The 22,056-nt window shown below is 38.9% G+C and overlaps 1 protein-coding gene across 3 annotated transcripts; it reads right to left on the bottom strand.

Annotated features, from left to right (window-relative positions):
• Positions 1-219: 219 nt before the first annotated feature.
• LOC126835761 (uncharacterized) lies at positions 220-21,493 on the bottom strand. Of its 3 annotated transcripts, none has more exons than XM_050568558.1 (8): positions 21,224-21,493; positions 17,045-17,186; positions 11,752-11,839; positions 7,587-7,690; positions 7,161-7,257; positions 4,586-4,643; positions 4,147-4,266; positions 220-2,927 (listed from the first exon to the last, which is right to left on the bottom strand). In XM_050568558.1, exons 2-8 carry the CDS (start codon positions 17,175-17,177, stop codon positions 555-557), a joined length of 2,973 nt encoding a protein of 990 aa, XP_050424515.1. In that variant the 5' UTR covers positions 17,178-17,186; positions 21,224-21,493; the 3' UTR covers positions 220-554. The 3 variants fall into 3 exon arrangements, with proteins under 3 accessions (XP_050424515.1, XP_050424513.1, XP_050424514.1); XM_050568556.1 differs by having other exon boundaries at positions 221-2,927; positions 4,580-4,643; XM_050568557.1 differs by lacking the exon at positions 21,224-21,493 and adding an exon at positions 19,991-20,280 and having other exon boundaries at positions 221-2,927; positions 4,580-4,643.
• Positions 21,494-22,056: the final 563 nt, after the last annotated feature.

Below are 22,056 nucleotides of genomic sequence, written 5' to 3'. Positions count from 1 at the left end.
GAGGAAAAGTACATTTTAGTACTATTTTGTGATAACCCACGACGAGGTCAAAATACGCGTAATCGGAAGACGGAAAAGCGTTGGAGAAACGTAATAAATCCATTAGCCGGCTCGCAGCAACTATTAAAAAAAAAAAACAACTAACATATTGTTATATTAAAATACGTTTTTTATTCTAATTAAATTCTATCAATTGTTTCGATTACAAAAAGAATCAATATTTTGTATGCTTTTATTTTACAACGGTGAGCTTATTTATATTACAATATGTAAATAAATATATATTATATATACGTATATTTTCCTGTAATTATATTTACTATTTATAATGCGTTAATAAGTCAGTAATTTACATACTAGATTCAATTCGTGGTGATTGATAACTACAGCCAAATTGTCTTTTTTTATACAAAAGTGAGTTTCGAGTTCTCGTTAACAAAATAATAATAAAACCGATATATAACAAATAAAAACCAAAAATTAGTCAACCGAATTATCGTTTTTCATACAAGAAAAGGTAATATATAATAATAACTTAAGACGAGGTTTGTTTCTCAGTTGTTGAGGTTGGTAGGGGGCGGCCGGGCGAACAGCGCTGGATTGAACATGGCCCGTGGCCACTCGACGGGGGCGGCCGCAGCCGTTCCGTTCTTACCTCTGTTCAACAAACCGTTGTTGAGCGAGTCGAAATGTTGTTTCAATAGGAACGCAGCTGCTTGTCTTTGAGCCGCAAACAGCAAGTTGGAGTTGATGGCTGCCGCGGTGCTAGGCGTTATGGACACCGGAGGCGGCGGCGCAGGCAAGACGGCGCCGACATTCTTCTTTTTCCCGGGCGAACCGCCACCGGCCTCGGGACTGAGCCTTTTTAGACCGTTCTCGGGGCTGAGACGTTTAACGGGCGCGGCCTTTGGGGGACTGACGCGTTTGACGAGACCGTTAGGCGGCGATTTAGACAGGTCCAACACTTTAATGCCAGTCGCCGGTTTTTTGACCGCCGGCAACAGTTTGGCGTACGGCGAGGAGTTGATCTCGATCAGTTGAGGCACGTCGTCTTTGGGTCGGGACGGCGGCGTGGCTTTGCGGACGCCTCGTTCCGGCGCGCAGTCGCCCGTCGTCGCCGGGTGCTTTCTCTTGATCGGGTTCAGTTCCGGTGCCTTTTTGACGATTTCCGGCGTCTTCTTAACAGCATTCGAAGATTCCGTCGTCGGGAACGTCATCAGCTTGATGGACACGTCCGGTTGGACGACTTCGCGCCGTTTAGCGTCCATGTCTTGCTTGGTCGTCTCGGTCAACAGCGAAACGCTAAGCACGCCGTTTTCGGTATCCACTCGCCTTTCCATCCGCTTACCGTTTTCCGGCGGCGTCATATTCAAGCCGACGTCGTCTTTGCGCTTAGCCGTCTGCATGCTGTATAAACTCGGTACCGGTTTCTTATTGGCCGGCTTGCTGGGGGCAGCTGTCTGAGGAGTGCCATTAACGGTGGACTCTGGCAGTTTTGGCGGACAGGCTTTGTTGTCTACGGCCGTCTGTTGCGGCACTCTCATGATCTGCAGGCTAGGAGGACCGGTCGGTTTTTCGGCGCCCGAATCTGCCGCCGCACACGGTTGATGGGTAGTTTCGCCGGGATCGCTGACTTTGGTGATTTGCAGTGACGACTCGCAGTTAAACCGGTCGTGAATGCTGTCCATCGCGGGGGACGATTTGGGCGAAGGTTGCAACCTGATGTCCTGGCCGACTCTGAGCAAACTCTGAGCGGCGTTCAGTTCTTCCGTAGAGTTTTTAGCGGCCGGCTTCTCCACGACCACGGGTAGAGGTGACTTTTTCGGAGCCAAAAGTTTTTCGGATTGCCTACCACCGTGGATGTCTTTGTCGACGTGCGATCCGAGTTTCACGGTGTTTCTCGCCTTATTCCATTCGTACGACTTACGCACCGGAATGAACGGTGGCCGGTTGGAAGGCGCTTGACTGCGGACCGGAGCCGGAGGAGTGTCGGCCGCGGATCTCTTAAACGCGTGCATGCCCGGGAATCCGGGGCGGACGTAAGCGTTGGGTTGAGACGACGGAGGCTGAGTCGACGGATGTTGGATGTTCGGTATGGACGTGTGCATGCCGATTTGCTGCATCTGCTGAGGGGTCGGCACGAATTTTGGTACGGTCGCGTTGTTCGTCGCACCGGCGGCGTTCCGATTTTTCATGATCAACTTGGATATGGACAGGTTGAGCTTGGATTCGCCACCGGTCGTTCGCTTTGGAGTGGCCGCTAGAGGGACCACGGGCACGGGAATAGCGGTCTGATGGTGCTGCTGCTGCTGTTGTTGGTCGACTAATTTTTCCAGTTTTTTCATAGGTACGTCCGACGGGTCAGCCGGCTTCTTTTCGTCCTTTTCCGCGACCACGGTCCCGTTGGCCGCTTGGACGACGGGAAAAGCACACTGTTTGACTTCGTTGGCGCAGCTATTGCGCACGTTATCCGACACGTTCTCCTTCCTGGACGTGCCCTCGGGCGATATCGGCGAGCCGAGCGGTACCACAGGGGGCAATGGCGGTAAGCCTTTGGCCTCGGTCTCGTTGCCGGCTAACGGTAACTCGAGCAGACTCGGCACAGACTTTTTGTTTTTGTCGTCATCGCCGTCTTTTGACTCGACCGTCGTGGCCACCTTGAGTGATAACGGCTGGGCTTTGGCCATGGCCGCTGAAGCGTTGTCGGCAATGGTGACGGTCGTCTCCGATGGCGCGGCAGACTCGCGTGCGATCACTTCCGTCGTCGTCCGTTCCTTGTTGGCCACCGGAAACACCGGCACCGTCATCTGAGCGTTGATCTTGTAAAAGAACCGCATGGGCTCGTTACGGTTCCACGTGTAAATGTACGCTATGTCCATCAGCGAATACTCTTCGGGAAGACTCTCCCGCCTATACAGCAGTTCCACCTGAAACATACAAAAATCACACATTGATCACATGTATCGACACTTAAACGCTACCACGTAAGACCTGTCCATCGTAGTGGTCAACATAATTTATGTAACACACAAAGCGGCGAGGAATTTTATTTACTCATCGTTAGCCCCGAAATCGAACGGCAATAAACGCTTTAACCAGACCGAAAGAACGAAACACCGTGGGCCGGCTATATTATTATAGTGTATGAAAAAAGTGTTGTTTAAAAGCTATTCTCGGTGTAGCGACAGTTCATTTTAACGTAATGTCTTTGACACATTTTTATGGAATGAGATTGCAACCATAGATTTAAGATCTAATTTCCTTAGCTATCGTCCACAATAATGCTCAGTCATTAACAACCTCGTCTAACGGAACCTAGATAAATCGTTATTCTTAATTGTCTGCGCAAACTGGAACCCGTGTTAAGACTATTTTTAAAAAGAAAGATTATAACAATTAATAAATTAGGGGCTGTAGCTATACTATTAAACGGGATACAAATATAACACAAAAATTACACATACAATATAAACGATAAACACTGGCCTCTGTACCGCTTGGTAAGGTTCTGAATACTGATGAGCTATTGAATAAATTTAAATACGAACACGATTATTACCTATAGTCCAAAAAGTACTTTGAACTGCAGTGATAGTAATTGGTATCCGAGAAATTTGTTTCGCTAAGCCATGTATAAGAATAATTTTCCCTTCTAACGCATTTATTGTAGATATTATTTGTCAGGCGTTTCTATCGTCGAAGTCATTTGCCGTAATGCGGTGAGAGAGCCGGGCGACGCGTTGTTATGTCGAGGTAAATTAACTTCCGGCGATTGTGTAAAAAAAAAATCCATGTACACCGTAAGGTCGTCGTGCAAGATAATAATACAAGCGGATGGAGGAAGGGAGGTCACGTTTTTTACCCTTTTTATTTATCATTTTTAATATTTATCTAACAAGAACAATATTACAATCTGCGGATTTTTGAAATTGACTATGTTTATACCGTAATAAACAATAGATTAACCTAAATGGTTAATCGTGTGTCCAAAAGAATACTTCCCGACAAAAAATGAGGTCAAACCATACATAATAGAGATATGTGAAGCCACCCATAGGACTAATATAGATTAAAACCATTTGAAGCCGTGGTACTCCACACACAGGATTTGCCAATTAAGTTTTAAATACATACAAAAACACTTACCAAGTCCGAAGGTTTTAGGTTGTATTTCATTCGGATGAACTTTTTCAAATGCGACATCCTGACGGCCGCGGGACACCTCAAATACCGTTTTCTGACCACACACCTTTGTTGTTTTTCGGTCTGCAAAAATACAAGTTTTACCACATGAAAACTACATTTACATAAAGAGCATAAATGTATAATAACACGGGACAGAAGGGTATAGTCGATTACGTCAATAATTAAGTCAATATGTCAATTATTTAATAAGCGGTTCTATACGTTATGATGAACTATATAAAATAATAGCACATACTTGAATGGTTTTAGTTTTTACTAAAATCCGCCCAATAAGCAAATTATATTTAAATTTCATCGAATGACTAGGTATATCAGTATTATATAAATATAATATAGTAGTTAATATCTAATAGTTAATTTCACGTTAACTTACCCTCACCATATATTGGAAACCCTTGTCGTCCGTAACGTTTTTCCACATTTCTTGTTCGCATTCTCTGTAACAAAAAATTAATTATGGTTAGTAATAGCCAATAGGTAAAAATTCCAAAATTTTTTGATTTCAAACAAGATATTTAACAACCGTGCGTACATGTACACGCGTTCAGGATTGATTAAAGGGAGCAATAAACAGCTATTCTAATATGAAATGACAATATTCTAAGCAGTGTTATTTACACAATTATTTGTATTTTAATTGCATATTCTCATACTCTCATATACATGCAATTTATAACAATAATAAAAATAATTCTAAAAAAAAATCACCTATCTATACTTCTTCGTTACATTTTAATCTCAAGTTTTTTTTTTTTACAATACCGTTATTCATATAAAAGAAAAAAAGGCGTGTAACATATATTTAAGTTATATTTTTTTTAAATTTAGGGTGGATGTGGTAGCGTTAGCAATGGTGGTAAGCAACAGCTGCTGCACACGACTATATTACCTCAGTGCATGTGTGCATGTGTATCGCGTGCTACTACAAAAGAGCAGAGGAGACAGACTGACTTAATACAATATTATAATATATTATAAAGAAGAGAAGTAGCAGCATATACACATGTGTGATATTTATTAGCATGCGCCTAACGCACGAGGCTTATGATCTAGGTATATATTCGATTGTAGCGGGAGGTTTGAAAAACTCAAGTGGCTCGAACGACAATCGAGTTATGAAATTCCATACGTCAAAAAACATGTTTTGTACTACTGCGCGCCGTCGATATCTCTAATTATATGTTGTATTCACCGTATAGATTATATTATATTATCTACGAAGGGGTTCGAACAGCACCCAACTGTATGTAAAGTATGTACGCAATGCATAATCATAATATAAAGGCGGAAAATGTCGAGCGAATGTGCATCGCGGGATAAGGGTTGTATACGATAATATAATATAATGTGTATGAATTGTACAGCATTTAATCGTGGAACGTAGCACAAGAGCTGGGTAAAAAAAAAGGGTGGAAAAAGGTGCGTTTAGCCGCCGGCCGTCAATCATAAGACGTTTCCCGTCGAGAGCGCCATTATTAGAGGGCAAGGGAGACAGTAATAGTAATATTATAACGTTGTGCGCGTGTAAAGTGAAATCTCTCGTTCGATTACTTTCAAATTTGTTCGCATGACGGCGTCCTACTTAACACGACCGCGGCGCTTATTAAACACATACTCGGCTTCCGTGGCATTGCATACTGTATGCGTCTGATAGTGTAGCATAATAATTGTACAAAATAGGGCCTAAAAACATTTGACGCTGAAGCAGTAAGTACATCCAGTTAAACTGCCCTTTCTCCTCGCAGTAACTATTTTCGAAGATTCCGTTATTTGCAAGAGTAGAGAGGGGGGAATTATATGCCCTCCAATATTTCTCAATACAATTAATATATAATATTCTGTCTACTAATAGTAGTTTGACCAAATATACTAATCGATATATCTATAGAACCAACAACCCCTCCGAAACAAAAAACAAAAATCCCTAATCAAGTGTAGATTAGCTGTTTTGTTAATTTTGGTAAATTCTCATGATTTGTGTATTTTAGCGTTTTGCTATAAACATGACTCGACCAACTAGCAATACAATACATTTCTCCAGAATAATAACTCAAAAGTAATAAAGGGTTAAATAAATGACGATAATCGGAGAAATTTAAAAAGGGAGAAATCCGTTTAAAATGCGTCTTTATAGCCACCGAGGTACATGTTTAATCCAGATGATAACAGCAATCACCGCTGCTTAGTCCGTGTTCGCATGATGTGTTCATCTGTGGTTGACAATCGGTATAAAAAGCCCGTTCAGCTTATATCATTAGGTACAGATGTTTTGGCGATTAGTGACAAGTAGGTACAACTCTGTATACTCTGGGGTCGATCTCTGGACGCGTTATAGATCCGAAATACTACTCTGTACCGTTTTCCGGGCCGCGCGGTTACCAAGGTGACTGGATTGCCGCCGCCGCGCCGCAGGGTCTCTTTTTCCCCTGATCGATATGTATAGAACCCCATGCGAATGCGGCAAGCCGAGTGCATTTGGGAGTCCCAAGTATACAACAACGATGGTGCAGACGGCGTAGGAAACCTGTAGCTTCCGCACCACGGATGGTAAATGCGGCGAGGGGGAGACGGAAAATGTTAACGTCCCAACGTAAGCACCGGCTGCGATCATTTCAATAGAAACCGCTTCTTGTAGTTGTTATATATTTTGTTATGAAGAAATCTCAAAGGTCTGCATGAAAAGAAAAACGCCCAACTAGGTATGAATATACATTATCAGAGTTTAATCTCCTCAAAAGTTCGCAAAGGGTAGAAATTTATGTTAACAAGGATCGCAGTCCACAGCACAGATTTATACAAAAATGATTTGATTTTTGCACTGTAAAACGACGGTCGTTCATATTTTCCTCGACGACGATTCCTTTCTTAACCACGTCAATCGTTAACCTGTCCCAGTTACTGTTCATTATACTTGTTGCGAAGATATAATACTGATACACTATATAGGTACTCACTTGTCGTAGTATTCCAGCGATAAACTGATTGTCTCATCGGCTGTGTACACGATCCGGTCGACGGTCACGCCCCGATATTCCGGGTGTAGGTGCATATCTAAAGAGAACAATAAAGTATATGTTTAACCTGTATGTTAAGTACCGTCAAAGATGATAAAAATATTAGGTTAATAACGAAGGCTAACAATATTGCAATCGTTGGATCTATTTGTAACAATAATTCCTTGGTCCCAGGTAGAAAGGGCCTAAGTCAATTTTTCACAAACTTTTTTTTCCCGTAGATTTAAAGCTTGATATTTGCTAATTGTTTTGGTTCAATTGGCAAAATTGACTTAAGCCCTTTCTACCCGGGACCAAAGAATTAATAACGGCGATAAAATACGAATATTGCAGGCAGTGCAGACTTAACGCGCGATTATCACTTACCCCTATGCGGATGTTTTTGGTAGAATTCCTGTCTGCGTTTCATTTCTGAATGGAACAACCCGGGTACCAGTTTGTACACGATGTCCTGCAGGGCTTTGTCGGGCCTGAAAAACAAATAACCATTTAATTATAGTATTTATGTGGCTGGATAATTTTGTTTTATGAAAACGGCACGGACGCCAATGTGTTATGTTAATTTGATCCCGTATTTAGTATCAGTATATTTAATGTACGCTTAAAAACATAACCGTGTCCCGAATGTTTTTTTCTAATGTGTATATAGTTTTAAGATTTTACAGGGTGTCTGACGTTGTGGTGACCATTATACATACAAATTATATAGATATATTTTGTCGAAAAAAACAGCGTGAGGCGCTCTGCACTTCTATTAGAGAAAAATACCGTGTATACCGTTTTTTTTTTAAAAAAAAAAAACGTATTTTGCCGTTTAACCTAAACGCAAATAAAATACATAGATATATATATGTGTCTTTGCCCTCATTTCTCTCAGCTCACAATAATAAAAAATGATATTATACTGTACAAAATGACCCAGATCGTTTTCGCATGACGGGTCTCGGTACGGAAGAAGAAGCGAGGTTCCCATTCAATATAACAACGCGGATATGTATACAGCATACACACACATATCGCGCGCGCACGCACGCACGCATAGTAAACCACAAAAACGAGGGTCACACAAGCATAGATGTTAACACTACTGTTTAGAGTCTACACCCCATTGCCGTTGTCTGTAACCGAAAATTTCAAGTACAACGCGAAAATCGTTACTACACACTACAAGGCCCTAGATCGCTAAAACATGAAAATTGGATCATTTCAGCATTATTACTGTAGGTTAAGCTTAGGTGGTAACACGTTTAGTGAATGCCTGTTTGATACCTAGAAGTCTATTATCGGATAGGCCCTGAATAATTTCGAAAACAATCCATATAATCTAAGTTTAACGTAAATATGAACGAAATTAAATCTTAACCCAGCTAATGATTCTCTACATTTTTACATCCAATTGCAATACTACTGAACTAAAAAGTAATTACTGAAAACGCTTGATTAAATGTCATATAGAAACTCTTTGCGGAGGATTACACAATAATTTATTAAATAAGTCTTTGAATATCTATACTTTTGCAAACAATTGTTAGATTATAAAAAAAAAATCGTTCGCGACAATAGGTTATCCCGTGAAAGATTTCCATACAATCACTAGAGTCTGAATTTGACATGTATTCAAAGAGGGTGCATCCTCACTCCACACTAAATCTGACAAAACGGGCCGGTTTACTTATTGAATAAACGTGGTCTGAGTTCTCGTCCGTTATTTGGACGTAACACCTTTACTGTCATTTATCGTTAAACATTATGTATAATTAATAATTACCTCTAACTAATGAAGTATGTTTTATGAAAAACGAATGGCGCCCTAACAACACACATTTTTATGAGGGATACTTTTACATTTACGTTAGTTTGGCACGTACACCGTAACTACAACTTGACAATTCAAAATATTGTCGGTGCCTTTCTGATGAGGACATTAAAAACTTAACGGGTTGGATTAGTGTAGGAGTCCTGTTCCCTGGGTTTTCAGAAACATTTCAATTTTATGATAGCGCATATTATGCTGCGATACGCTTAACAGTTATTATTGGTTTTCAATACTACAACGTCCTCAATTTGGAGAAAAACAAGTCATCTTCGATTTTTGAACAGCAAATTGACGGATTGCCCGCGTACGACACCGCCATCATCTTTCTCTACAGTGACAGAGACAAGAGCCGGAACGTTTGTTTATTCACACACTCGGGGGGTCGCAACACGGTATTACTTATTTGTTATTACATTAGCTCCTACACACATGAACCTAGTACACGTTATAAATAAGAAAATTCGTGTGGCAAAATTATTAACTCACGTAGATATATATATATATATATATATATATATATATTTATTATCATAACCAGACGGTATTCGGCAACGAGACAGTGAATAAGGAGAGAGAGAGAGAGAGAAGAGAGAGAGGAGGGCATTGACATGAGCGTTGCGTCGGTGGTACAGGGAAAACTCGGCTTAGCAGTTTTTGCTCGTGTAATGAGCCGGCGGCGGCGGCCATGCATCAAGTGCTATACATCATACACACACACACACACACACACACACAGACGACGTAACCCCGAGCACATTTCCCGCGAGAAAACATAGTAAGTAAAGGGACGCACGAGGGTACCACGACCGTGAAATCAGTTTCTTGGGTCTTTTTTTTAGTCCTTCCGAAACAGTAAATAATATCATATAGTTTGCAGAGCGTCGAGGGTATATTATACTTTTATACTTGCTCCCGTTAGTTATACTCCGGCCATTTTACTTTAATTCACGAAGGTTTTTTTTTCATACTTATAGAATCAAAAATCAAGCGTGACATTTTGCTATACAACACTAATGTAAATACAAAAACTAAATCTACATATAACTAATTACTATTTTATCATTGTAGAAAACAATTAAAAACGATAATGAGCCCATTTTAAACCAATTCCTTAATATATTTTATAGTATTACACTACCTATTATAACAATTTATAAGACCCGATATTTTCTGAACATTTATAGTTAAACGGAACACCAATATTCTCAGCAGCAAAACTTAAGTAGGTATAATTAGCAAAAAAAAATTAGTTATTTTAAAATGACTTTAATTAATAAAAAATGTGTCACGTGAAAATTATTATTGAAAATAATGTTTTATCCTTTTTAGATGTTTTAATAAATTAAAAGATTTAACATTTTTTCCCGTCTTTAGTTTCGACAATAATACTAAAAATGTTTTTTATTTTTAATATTATAAAACATATGTAATAAACCAATAATTAGTATAATGTGTGGTGCACGTGCAAGCTGGTTTGAACAGTAAAGCAAACAAATCAACACGCGCATCTCGTATAATTATCTCGCCAAGAACTTTAGCCATACAAAGTTCTTTGACCTTATGGCAAACGAGATTTTTATTTTAGAGAGAGAGTGAGAGAGAATGGGAAAACAAAACACCGTTAAATTTCGTTACCGCGAGAAGCATTAACATAGGTACGGCACGCGTTTGACAAAAAACACACACACATATACATTTCTGTATTTTTTAAATGGACTTTCGAAGTTTCCGTGACTGAAAGCACATGGCCATGAAGCCTGACAGTCGTACACGAAGGCGAAAAGGTCCCCTCGACCATTAAAACTCTTCTCGCATTTTTATCCCTACCGACCCTATACTTTTTGCGCTTATTCCGCTTTTGCCTGACTTAAGCCCGACTTTATATATATATTATATATATATATGTATAAATGCATTAGTCGAACACTTTTTTTTTGCGGTCAAATCCGACGACGCCGAGGGGTGCTACGATAGGAAAAGATAAAGAAAACTTTTTTTTGCAAATTAACTATTTCACGCTGTGTCTTTCTTACGACAAATGTTACAAAAATTAGTACAATTATTCTTCACCTAAACGCAAATAGCATCATCATCAGGGCTCGGAAGTTGTAGCATTTATACATTTTGACCGATCATGATCATCCCCTATCAGTCATCAATAATTCCGTTAATTTCTATAATTTTGTTCCCTGCATATTATTATTACTTATTTTTTATATTAACCCACGTACACTGAACGGTATGCGAATATAGTAAATAATGATTTAATACATTTTTTTTATGTACTTGGTTGGTTAAATACAATTTATTATATTCTTGTCTATTGTGAGATATATTTATACTTTAAACTTATTTTTTTTTTAACGAACACTGTTAAATTTTAAAAAGTCTACCATATTCATTATCTTTAGTCTTAAAATGTTAGTTTAAATATTTTGTTAAAATTTACCAATTCTTCTAACGTAAGAAATTATATTATTTTAAAAAGTTTTAATTAGACTTTTGACCTTATTATCATATTGGGTTTTTCAATAGGTATACCAGTTGTTACCAGTCGTCTAACCGGAAGTATAATCAGTAAGTGTTATTGTGGCACTAAAAGAGAGGCGGCGTGGCGAGATAAAATAATACAAGGGTTGAGGCGCGGACGATGCACAGGAAGGAAGTACAGGGGAGAAAAAATGTCACAAGCGAAATCAATTATTCTAAGCTTACTTGAGGGCTTTGCTGTTTTGGATCTGTTCCTGGCATATCGGACAATAACTCTTCTTGTCCAAGTGTAACACGATGCAGCTACGGCAAACTGTAACAAAACAAAACGGAAAAGAACATTATTAAAAGTGTTCAATATAAATATTTATGTTCTTGATCGTCGTTCTGAACCAACCGAACCCGACCGACTACTATCACGCCGCGGCACTAGCAATTTAGCATACATTCTTAAACGGTAAATGGACCGAAAAATATTAATATTATCCCTCGCAGATGAAAAACGCGGTGCATTTTTTAACATAAGATAATAATAGTAGTAACGGGGAGTTGTGCTGGCGGAACGGATCGACAGAGATTGCTTTGTTGCATGAAACTAACAACGTGCTGTGGTTGTATAACACTCGTTTGGTTGCCGGTGGATTTCTTCTCCGTCGGCAATCAAACTTATATCGATTGTTATGACTATTATTATTAATAATTTAAAGCATTGTAATATATATATATATAATATATTATACTTCGTTTCAGGTCACCGACAGCATAGATGATTTGACGCGCTAATCCTTATGATTTTAGTGTTGTTGAATTATAGACATATTTGGTAATACTTTAAGAAGAATACCAAGTACCGCGTACGTCGATGTCGAGGAAGCTCATTTGTGTAGTTTTATAAACGAAGATTGATATTAGTTGTATTTTTTCATTGCGACAGTACCCCATAAGACTTCTTACAACTCTCTCCTCCCATTGCATTATATTGTGTGGTTTTGAGCCAAATGGCAAAATTATATAACTATGTTATACTAATTATTACTTTGTGCACAACTTATGCACAAGTCGGACCATGTATTGAACAAATGGTATTATTCGTACATAATATATCGGGTTACCACTTACCTGTTATCTGTGGTAAAACCTATCATACTTTGTGTAAAGATAAAATAATACACGGGTCGTTTACCGCGTGACACTTATCCTGGACCGTCAAACATGTATATACACAACGTTTCTAAAAAGCTATCGCATACACTATACATGAAAAAGAATATAACGTTACAACTTAAGTTTCATGCATTAAATACACGAGTTACGGACGTATATAGAATTTTTGTAAACTACAAATTTAGTGATGGCCAATCGTAAAATAATTTCCCACAAAAAAGACTTATTAGTACAATAGTTATTGTTCTATTATAGTTTACTGTTTAGTATATGTGGGAGGTATGTAAAAAAAATCGTAAAACATTAAATAGACGATAATATTATACAAATAATATTATAGTATTGAGTCTAAAAGCCATTTCGTATGACCCTAACTGTTATATCATGCTCATAGTAGGACGACAAAGTTACTGGTTATCTACATTACAGTTATTACTGCATAATATTATATACCGCTAATCGCTATAAAATACATCACATAAGTTCAAAAATAATTTATTCAAAACCTAGGCATTTTGTAAATAAAGCAAAGGGCAACATAATTACATTGCGTGTTCATATATTTATTAATATAGAATATACAAGTGAACATCGGATACTGTGTCGCCTTGTTTTAAACAATTGTATTCATACAATTGAGATTAAAGCAGAATGTATGCTAAAAATACACAATAATAATAGTAATAATAGCGTAGCGACTATGAAATCCGAATAGGCTAAACAGAATTTTCTAGCCAGTAGTATTAATAGTTACTAAAATTGACTATTAATAGTTACTAAAATTGACTATTGTACTTCATTGTATACATACATACATATATATAGTAATATTGTTTACAACCGTGTGATATTATTGTAAAATAATTCTAGGAAATCGATTTTACATCCAAACTGCGGCATAGTATAATAGAATAATGCCAATAATAAAATATTATAAGATTCCAACAAAAGCGATTTATTTGGTATATTTAATGAACTAAATTTACTTAAATTATAATTTAAGAAAAAAAAAATTAAATTAAATTAGAACTCTGTAGGTATATTCACAAATCTTTCTTCCTCCCATCTATATTACATCAAGATCACAGGGTAGACATTAATCTTTTGGCGATAGTGATTATCAAATCGGATCAAAGGAATGAACTTTTTGTTTCGGAGAACTTGTGACCCGGCTTAATAAAAGTATTCATATATTTACATCCCTTAAGTATTTTTCTTTAGTGTATACAGCAATGAGGATTCTATATCGGTAGTTCATGTTTTAAAAGACTACCCCAGCCTCCATTAATAACATTTTTAAGAGCAACCTATCGTTTAAAAGTACAGCTTTCGGTACCACAATCTGTTTACAACTACCGTCTTTAACCACCATCCTGTCTACATCTTTATGTGAAGAAGGAAATTTAAACTTTATCTTACTTTGAACAAATGTTTAAAATATTAACCAGTAGTTTACAGTATTACAATTATTTTTTTATTTAGTCTTAGCCACAAAATCCTTTATGGGCTACATAATAAGATCGATGATCATTATTTATTTTATTAGTGTCAAAATATAATGTTCTTATCGGCGACAGATTTTTGGGTAGGCCACATTGACAGTTGCCTAATACGACAACATTAAAGAAGATGGCTGACGGCACATTTTTTTCAATGTAAAAATATGAAAATCGTCGGTTTATGATAAAAATTAATTTTTCGGAGATACCTTCTTAAATATATAATATAAAATATCATTTGCCTCGTTGAGGAAAATCTTTACATCCGCCTCTGGTTTTTATTGTAAGTGTTAATGTAGACAATGTTCTACCTCCCGGTATAAATACACGTGTAACGTCTACACGAGGAAAAACCAAAAAGGAAAACTAAAAAGTCCCGTCCCGTCGAATACTTTGTGCAAACGACATGACAACCCCGAAGAGGATTGGTTTTCCTCTCCCTCCGATGCGTTAAGAGTGGCGTTCACGCTGTAACGAGCCGCGCTGTGAAATATTTTTAACATCACCCCGACGCCGTCCAATTAGAGAGCCCCTGCCCGTCGCCCAACTTGGCAGGGGCGGAGGACGCCCCCACATTGCTCGACACGTAGCCACGCGCTTAATACTCGTATATTGTATCGGAGTCCGTGCCAGAATTTATATTTATATATACGTCATAAATATTTATATATATATATACAATATATAGCACGGAAGCCGCCGCGTAGGTCCTTGTGCCGGATTTACGAACCGTAGGTTAGTACGGCCGCGCCAGCAGAGGACAGATCGTGGTGGGGGAAAGAGAACCCGACGGCGTGGCGCGCGGATGAAACGTCACACAGATGGTGTTTGTTGTGTTTTCCTCGGTGCATCGTTGTCGTTTTGCCGATCAAAACACACCGGCACAACGGCAACGTCGCACGTTCGCACACCACCGGTCATGCTGACAAACACACACACACACGCGCGCATATCGGCGGCGCGGCGTCACCAGCACTCGGGTAATACGAACCGCCCGCCCGATCAAACATACCGCACGATCGTCGCCGGCCGACAACTGCGATACGACGTTGCTTAAATTATTATTATTATTATCATTATACCTAAGCAAGCACATTTGTGTTATATAAATACAACGGACCACTCCCTTATACTACAACGATACTCCACACGAATTCATAATCATCATAATATATAATTATTATTGTTCACATGCCGCACGACTCAGCCACACATAGGTAGGTGTACTCCAACGAACCCGTTGACAATCGACAAATGCGCTATGTTATGTACTATGCACGCACGCACTTGATCAAGCAGTCGCCATTTAAACGGTCGATTGTCGAATGGAAAATAAGCGCGGGAAAGTACAATAATTATCGCAACATTGAAAATGTTATTAACTATGTAGCATACCAAATATTCTCGTTACAAAGTTACAAAGACACTAAAACCAAATATAATTGTCTTATATTAATGTGTGTACCAACCGATAATGGATTTGAACGCGATATGTAATTCCTGTAAAATCGGTGTACTATTATCAAGACGTGTTAAGAACCGAGTTTCTTCTACTAGGTATGTTATCACTTATTAGTTATTATTACGCAAAGAGCAATCGTTTACATTGGGATTTTCACTTAATATTGATTATAATACCATTTTAATAGTGTACAATAATGTATCTACTATACAATATAATATGCACAGAAAGAATGTAGGGCGTTAACATTCCTCATTTCCCCTGAAAGTACTTACAATGGAATCATTTCAAATAGGGGCAGAGGTTTAGATAAGTTTAATAGAGTGAAATAGAAAATGTGATGTTTAGTAGGTTCTAATTTAACAGTTAATATCTAATTGTTTTCACTTTTACAGTTACTGGTGCTATCGGTAAAGACCTATTAGTAAAATTTATGTTTTACAGTCCTTTAGGTAAAAAATAATAAACAAGGAGTATTCCTGCTCTGTCATGTACAAATATGACACTTATTCGACTTGACACAAGTGAGGTCGACCACACTAATCCGTCTATACACATACATTAGTTATAACCACATGATAATTTTCCCAATTTTATCCATTATTATTTATAAGAATTGAAATTAAAATAAACTTTATTTAAGATCTACGCACTTGCTTCCTCTTAATCCGCTCTTACTAAATTGGCATACCTACAGGTATGAGGTTTATTTTAATGATACTTGGTTTCGTGTAATGCAAAATAAGTGTATAAAAAAGTATGTTATGTATTACAATATGCAAATTGTCTTGTGTATAGCCAATATAACAGCTGTAGTTCATAATAACATTTCAAGTGACGAGGCATCTATGTACGTAGTACGTTTAAAGTGTATGCAGATTAAAGTGCAGTATAATATATATAATTAGTGGCAATTACTGAATGATAATTTTGCGCTACACATTATTGTTCCGTTATTGGTTGTCACCAATTAGTCAGTAATTTAACGTGGTTACACATAGGTAAACGTCAAGGGCTATATGATAATGATGATTAAGGAATGACTAAGTTTCATTTGTTAAGAATAACGGACAAACCAACGATTCACGCTAGAACTTGCAAAAGAACTTTCAATTATAAAAATCAAAAGTATTATAGGAAATTTTTTTAAAATTTTAGTATATAATCAAAAAAAATTAGGTGTAACATGGAATTATGATAACCCTGTATGCACACATACAATTTTTGTTTAACTCTGTGTATAAGCATGTTGATACAGCCTACGGAGGGGAGGAGGTACATTATTATTAGCAGCCGTCAGTCGAGACACGGTATAGGGTTGACTCAGTGGTAATAATAGTTAATGGTATAAATATTCAATATTTATACCAATATATTATTATTATATACTCACAAGAATGAAGGCATTCGACGATCGAAGTAGCGTCTACAAAGTATCCGTGACATAAGACGCATACTAGATGAGGATTGACGTCGGTGAGTTTAACCCGACCTTTGGGCACGCAAGACTGAAGGGGCGTAGACATTGTGAAAGTCTGAAACATATAATTATGTTATAAGTTATAACAAATATAATATCTATTTATTTATTATTATGTCGTGGTACTGTGTGGCAGTGTGTCCTTTACCGGGCCGAGAGGTTATAGGTTAGGTAGAAAAGGTGGCCAAGTACTTTCATAGGATAAGTGGAAAAAGGAGGGGGAAAGAAAATGCAGTGGGCATTCTATATAGCTGCAGGTATATGATATGTATACATACCCGAAGGGCGAGCAAAAACGGCAAGTCGGTGAAAATATAATATACAACTGTGAACTGAAGGGTCGCCGAAACGCTGTACTTTAGGGGAATAAACAATATGCTGGCATATATATATATATATATATATATATATATATATATATATATATATATATATATATATATATATATATAATAATACTTTTATCCACATTTCATGAGATAACGACCTTCTTTGAAGGTACGGGGATCGATACATCTTCAATAAGGGTTGATAATTTAAGTTAATGTTTTTTTTTATTAAAATCTTATAAATATATATTAACCTCTAAGCAGGCGCCTTTAGTCACGGTGATTCAGGTAAGAAATGTAATACACTTTATTACACCATAAGTCATGCGCCTGCTTAAGGATTAAATTATCATGTACGACAAACTTGACAATTTGAAATTTAGTAATGTAGAACCATAAGAAAACGAGTCAATGGCATGCATTACGCAAGCATACAAAACAAAAAAAACTCTTATAGTTTGTCGTTTGACCACTATTGTTTAAAAAGGGACCGCCTGAATGAGGTTTTTCACGGTGAATGGGCGTCCGGTCGCTGGTGTAGACAGTACTAGAGGGCCAGTCATAACGAGAGAAAGAGAGTTAAGTTTTCACGACAGGAAAGCGGTCCAACTGATTAGTATATGGCCGAAATATTATAAAACCGGTTTATCAATATTTCTATTCAAGTATACTATTATATTATATTGTAGGTCGTTCGACCAGCATTTTGGCGACCTTTTTCTATTATTATAGTTATTTTTTTATCGATTGTGAAAAAAAAAACGTTTAACGATTTACGGTCCATTGTTATTGTACATGGCGATTTTCGACAATGGATCATAGGAGCAGGACCCGCCATATTATGTAACGCATAATATTGTGAGGATATTTTTGAACGAATAAAAAAAAAGACAAACCACCAGGATTCCGCGAAAACGTAATGCCTAAGACACAATGAGTTCGTCAATTATTTGCCGCCGACGGATCTAACTCTATATTATTATAATGTTATATTATAGCGGGGTGGGGGGGGACTATCTAATAGGTACTTATACATCATATAATATATCTACGGAAAAAAGCCGCGCCGACTTTTGTCAAACAAAATTCGATTACAACGGATCTTCCATTGTATTGGGTTCGTGCGAAAAAAGGGGACTCGTCTCTTATTATATAGATATAATATATATTATTTTATACACAGCGCGTGTGACGAAATATTTATTTTTATTGTCCCGCCGTTTGCCTCGCGCACGGCCGGTTGCTGTCGTCCTCTATCGACATGTGTGAGCAAAACTAGTTTTTTTTTTTTTTGCAACAACTCATATGTTTGTGTCGTCCATTGTTGCGTAATGAAATTTTCAAATGCCATTTTCTTCCCTACGGCACAAGCCGGCCGCAGTTTTGTACATGGCAGGAGGACTGCAGCTGCTACCGTCGTTTTATTCCCCGCACATTTCGATACACGCCGAGCGGTATACCGTATATACACACACACACATCCATACATACATATATTATGTGCGCGCACATCGAGTGGGGGGGGGAATAGGGGCTGCAAACGGCCTTTTGTTTATGCATGTCTACCTATATATTATATAAATATATATATAACATTATATAGGCCCACCGGTATAATTTCCGGAATGGGAAACATTGTCGGGTATATATTATAAACACGGGTATGTCTATACACATTTATATGTGAAACTCAACGCGTTTATATATTGTATATATCGTGGTTATATATATATATATATATATAACCACACACACACAAGTACAGAGGGGTCGTTCGGTTAAATGCGTGAGAGGCGGCGAGGCATGGTGGGATGTGCAGTATACAAACACGGGGAACCGGTTGTTTTAGGACCCCGAAGAATGTAGTGGGACGCGAGGAGGAAGAGGGGAATATAATATATTAGTATTACGTGTAGAGGTAATATATATATACATATATATAATATAAACACGCATGCTGCACGAAATTAAGATACGACAAGCTGCGATAAAAATAAAAGACCTTCCAGAGCTGTGCTGGACGCAATGTCTTCGTAAAAAAAAACAATTTAGCGACGGTCAGACGATATAAAAATTCGAAACGTTAACGATTACTCGTCGGTTTACACTACCCCGCGTGTGGGCTGCTTGCAGTTTATTAAATTATAAAATATACAAGAGTTTTCACAAACCCCTTCCTCCCTTACACCGTGTCATTAAGTGCTAGCCAACGAATTTCTCATACATTACATCGGATAGGTTTTATACATTGAGAATTGTAAGCACTCCGGACTAATATGGCTAGTTTAATATCATAATATAAAGCTGAAGTCGGTTCGGTTTTGTTTAAAATCGGGAGTAAACGAAAACCCGATCAGCTGTCCTAGTGATGTTTATATAGGTGAATATATTGTATTAAATTATTGTCCTGTGAACTTAAGTAATCATTTCTATCCGCATGGTAATGTTGTTTTGTTGATACGACCGGCATGGGGTGGAATGCGCGGGGTAAATCATTAGCACAACAGCTATGAGGAAACTTTTTACCCACCTCTTCATTGGCCGCCACTATCTCCCCTCGTTTGTCGTACAACAATAAAAACTGTATCAAACTGCGCGGACATCCGGTTTCCACTCTTCCCCTTCATATGGCCGGGAAAATGGTACGCGTCTCTCTTATAGTGTACATCATAATGAGAGGACACCGTCAGGAAAGGGTCATTTTCCCTGCACACGAACACCCGATAAAATCAGATTTTAATAAACTGATACTACTATGAACATATAAACTGTAGCACATATTATTATTTTTATAATAAAATGTGTACAACACCACTTTCCAGTATTCCTCCCCCACACATTTACAATAGACATTAAACGTTATCACGTTGAAACCGGTCTCCAACGAGTGAACGACACGACCGTAATATATATAATATATAATACGAAAGAGACACACAGTAAAAAGGTAGGAGTGGGAGGGAGAGCACGTAACCGGTATAAAGGAAAAGCCGTTTTAATTATTTGTATCGTGCGATTAGGAGAAAAAAAACGGTAACGATGTGAATACAAAATGATAATAAAAGGGAACAAGGACGGATACGAACAATAATAATAATATAATGCAAAAAAAACCCGGAGGGGATAACGGTGGAGAAAAAAAAGAATAGGGAAAACGGGGGAGAAAAAAAACGAAAAGGGGGTTATGATATAAATTGGCTTTCATTGCACGGGTACCGCTCGACGGACGGGTGTGGTGGATCGTGCGCGCGGGGAAGGAAACCCGGGTGGGTTAGGTACGGCGGAGCGGCTGTATGTGTGGATAATAACGGACGACTGTGCGTGCGTGAGCCGTAGACGGTCGGTCCGGGTGTGAAGAGTAGTAGCGGCGGAGGAGGCGCAGGGGCAGTGGAAGCATTATGTTACAAGCGACAGCGGTTGCAATGTCGGGGTTTCACATGGGCTGCGCACCACACGCACTCAAACAATATTACTCGGTACGGCGGCAGCGTACAAAACATAGAGGGGAACCGTCGTGGCCGCCGAGTGCGACGTTGCCGGATGGTGTGCACACGGGTTTTCACTATTGAAATAGACCACCGCCGGTGACCGACGGCGAAATATTTTTACCAGCTCTCTCTCTCTCTATACGCTACGAACACATACACACACCACAGACACACGACATTACTGTCGAAATTTAATTGAAAATCACAAAAAATCATAGAAATTAACCAAATTTTGGTAATTCGATAAATTTCGAATATAACAAAATATCACTCACCTAGTTTTCCTTGTTATCGGTTAGGTTCATAACACGCACGAAACACGCGGCGGCGCAAACTGATAACCGAACACTGCGGTTTTTTTTACTCGTTTACCCGACAACGCGGCTGAACACTGATCGCATTGCAATTGACACGTTCGAGAACACTTTCGGGTGGTAACGCGGCGCACAACAGCTGATACGGGTGTTCAGGGCATTTACACTACTATCGAGAGCGACGCTGGGAGAAAGGCTTCGCGAACGTTGCGCGCGGCACCGGACTAGAGACTGACGCCGGTCGCCGCCGAACCAGACCGACGCGACGGCGGTCGGGAAACGGGTCCCGGACACCGGCGCCTAGGGGAAGGAGTCGACGGTGCCTGATTGGACGACCGCGTCGGCGCTCCGCCCGGGTGGCCCGTCGGCATTGGCCCGGTGACGTCACCCGGTGGACGCCGTCGCCGCCGTCTCGGTGGGGGTTCGCCAAAGCCGTTGGGATTCCCCCCCCCGGCACGTACCCGTCTCACCGAGGCCACCGATATATCGATTATTTTTGTTTTTTGTCCCTCCGTCTCTTCATCGTACAGCGGTTCCGTTGCCCAGTAGGTACCAGTCGACACTCGGCCATCTTCTAAAGTAGCTTATAGCCACAATCAAACTTGTTCCTAACTATTATAAAAACAGATTTCACTTACTCGCATGCAATTTATGCGTATGATTATTAACAAAAAAAAAAAAAATTGTGTGAGAGTGGGCAAAAAGCCAAAAAAATCATAGCGCTCAACGCAAGGGCGCCCATGGAGAGGGCAGGGGAAACAACTCCCCCCCTAGCTTCTCTGCAAGTTGTTTTT

Source organism: Adelges cooleyi, unplaced genomic scaffold, assembly GCF_023614345.1.
Source record: "Adelges cooleyi isolate 19-005CV unplaced genomic scaffold, UGA_ACOO_1.1 ACOO_flye_CR_arks_rails_tigmint_CR_PRNA_23, whole genome shotgun sequence".
Classification (NCBI taxonomy): Eukaryota; Metazoa; Arthropoda; class Insecta; order Hemiptera; family Adelgidae; genus Adelges; species Adelges cooleyi.
This window is presented reverse-complemented; position numbering and strand designations above follow the sequence as displayed.

Bases quoted from the DNA above. Each gene is read 5' to 3' on its own strand.
- LOC126835761 (XM_050568556.1), bottom strand. From the start codon at position 17,177: ATGTCTACGCCCCTTCAGTCTTGCGTGCCCAAAGGTCGGGTTAAACTC. The intron at 4,644-7,160 runs GTGAGTACCTAT...TTTTTGTTACAG, and splicing joins TCGCTGGAATACTACGACAA to AGAATGCGAACAAGAAATGT. The intron at 2,928-4,146 runs GTAAGTGTTTTT...TGTATGTTTCAG, and splicing joins ACCTAAAACCTTCGGACTTG to GTGGAACTGCTGTATAGGCG.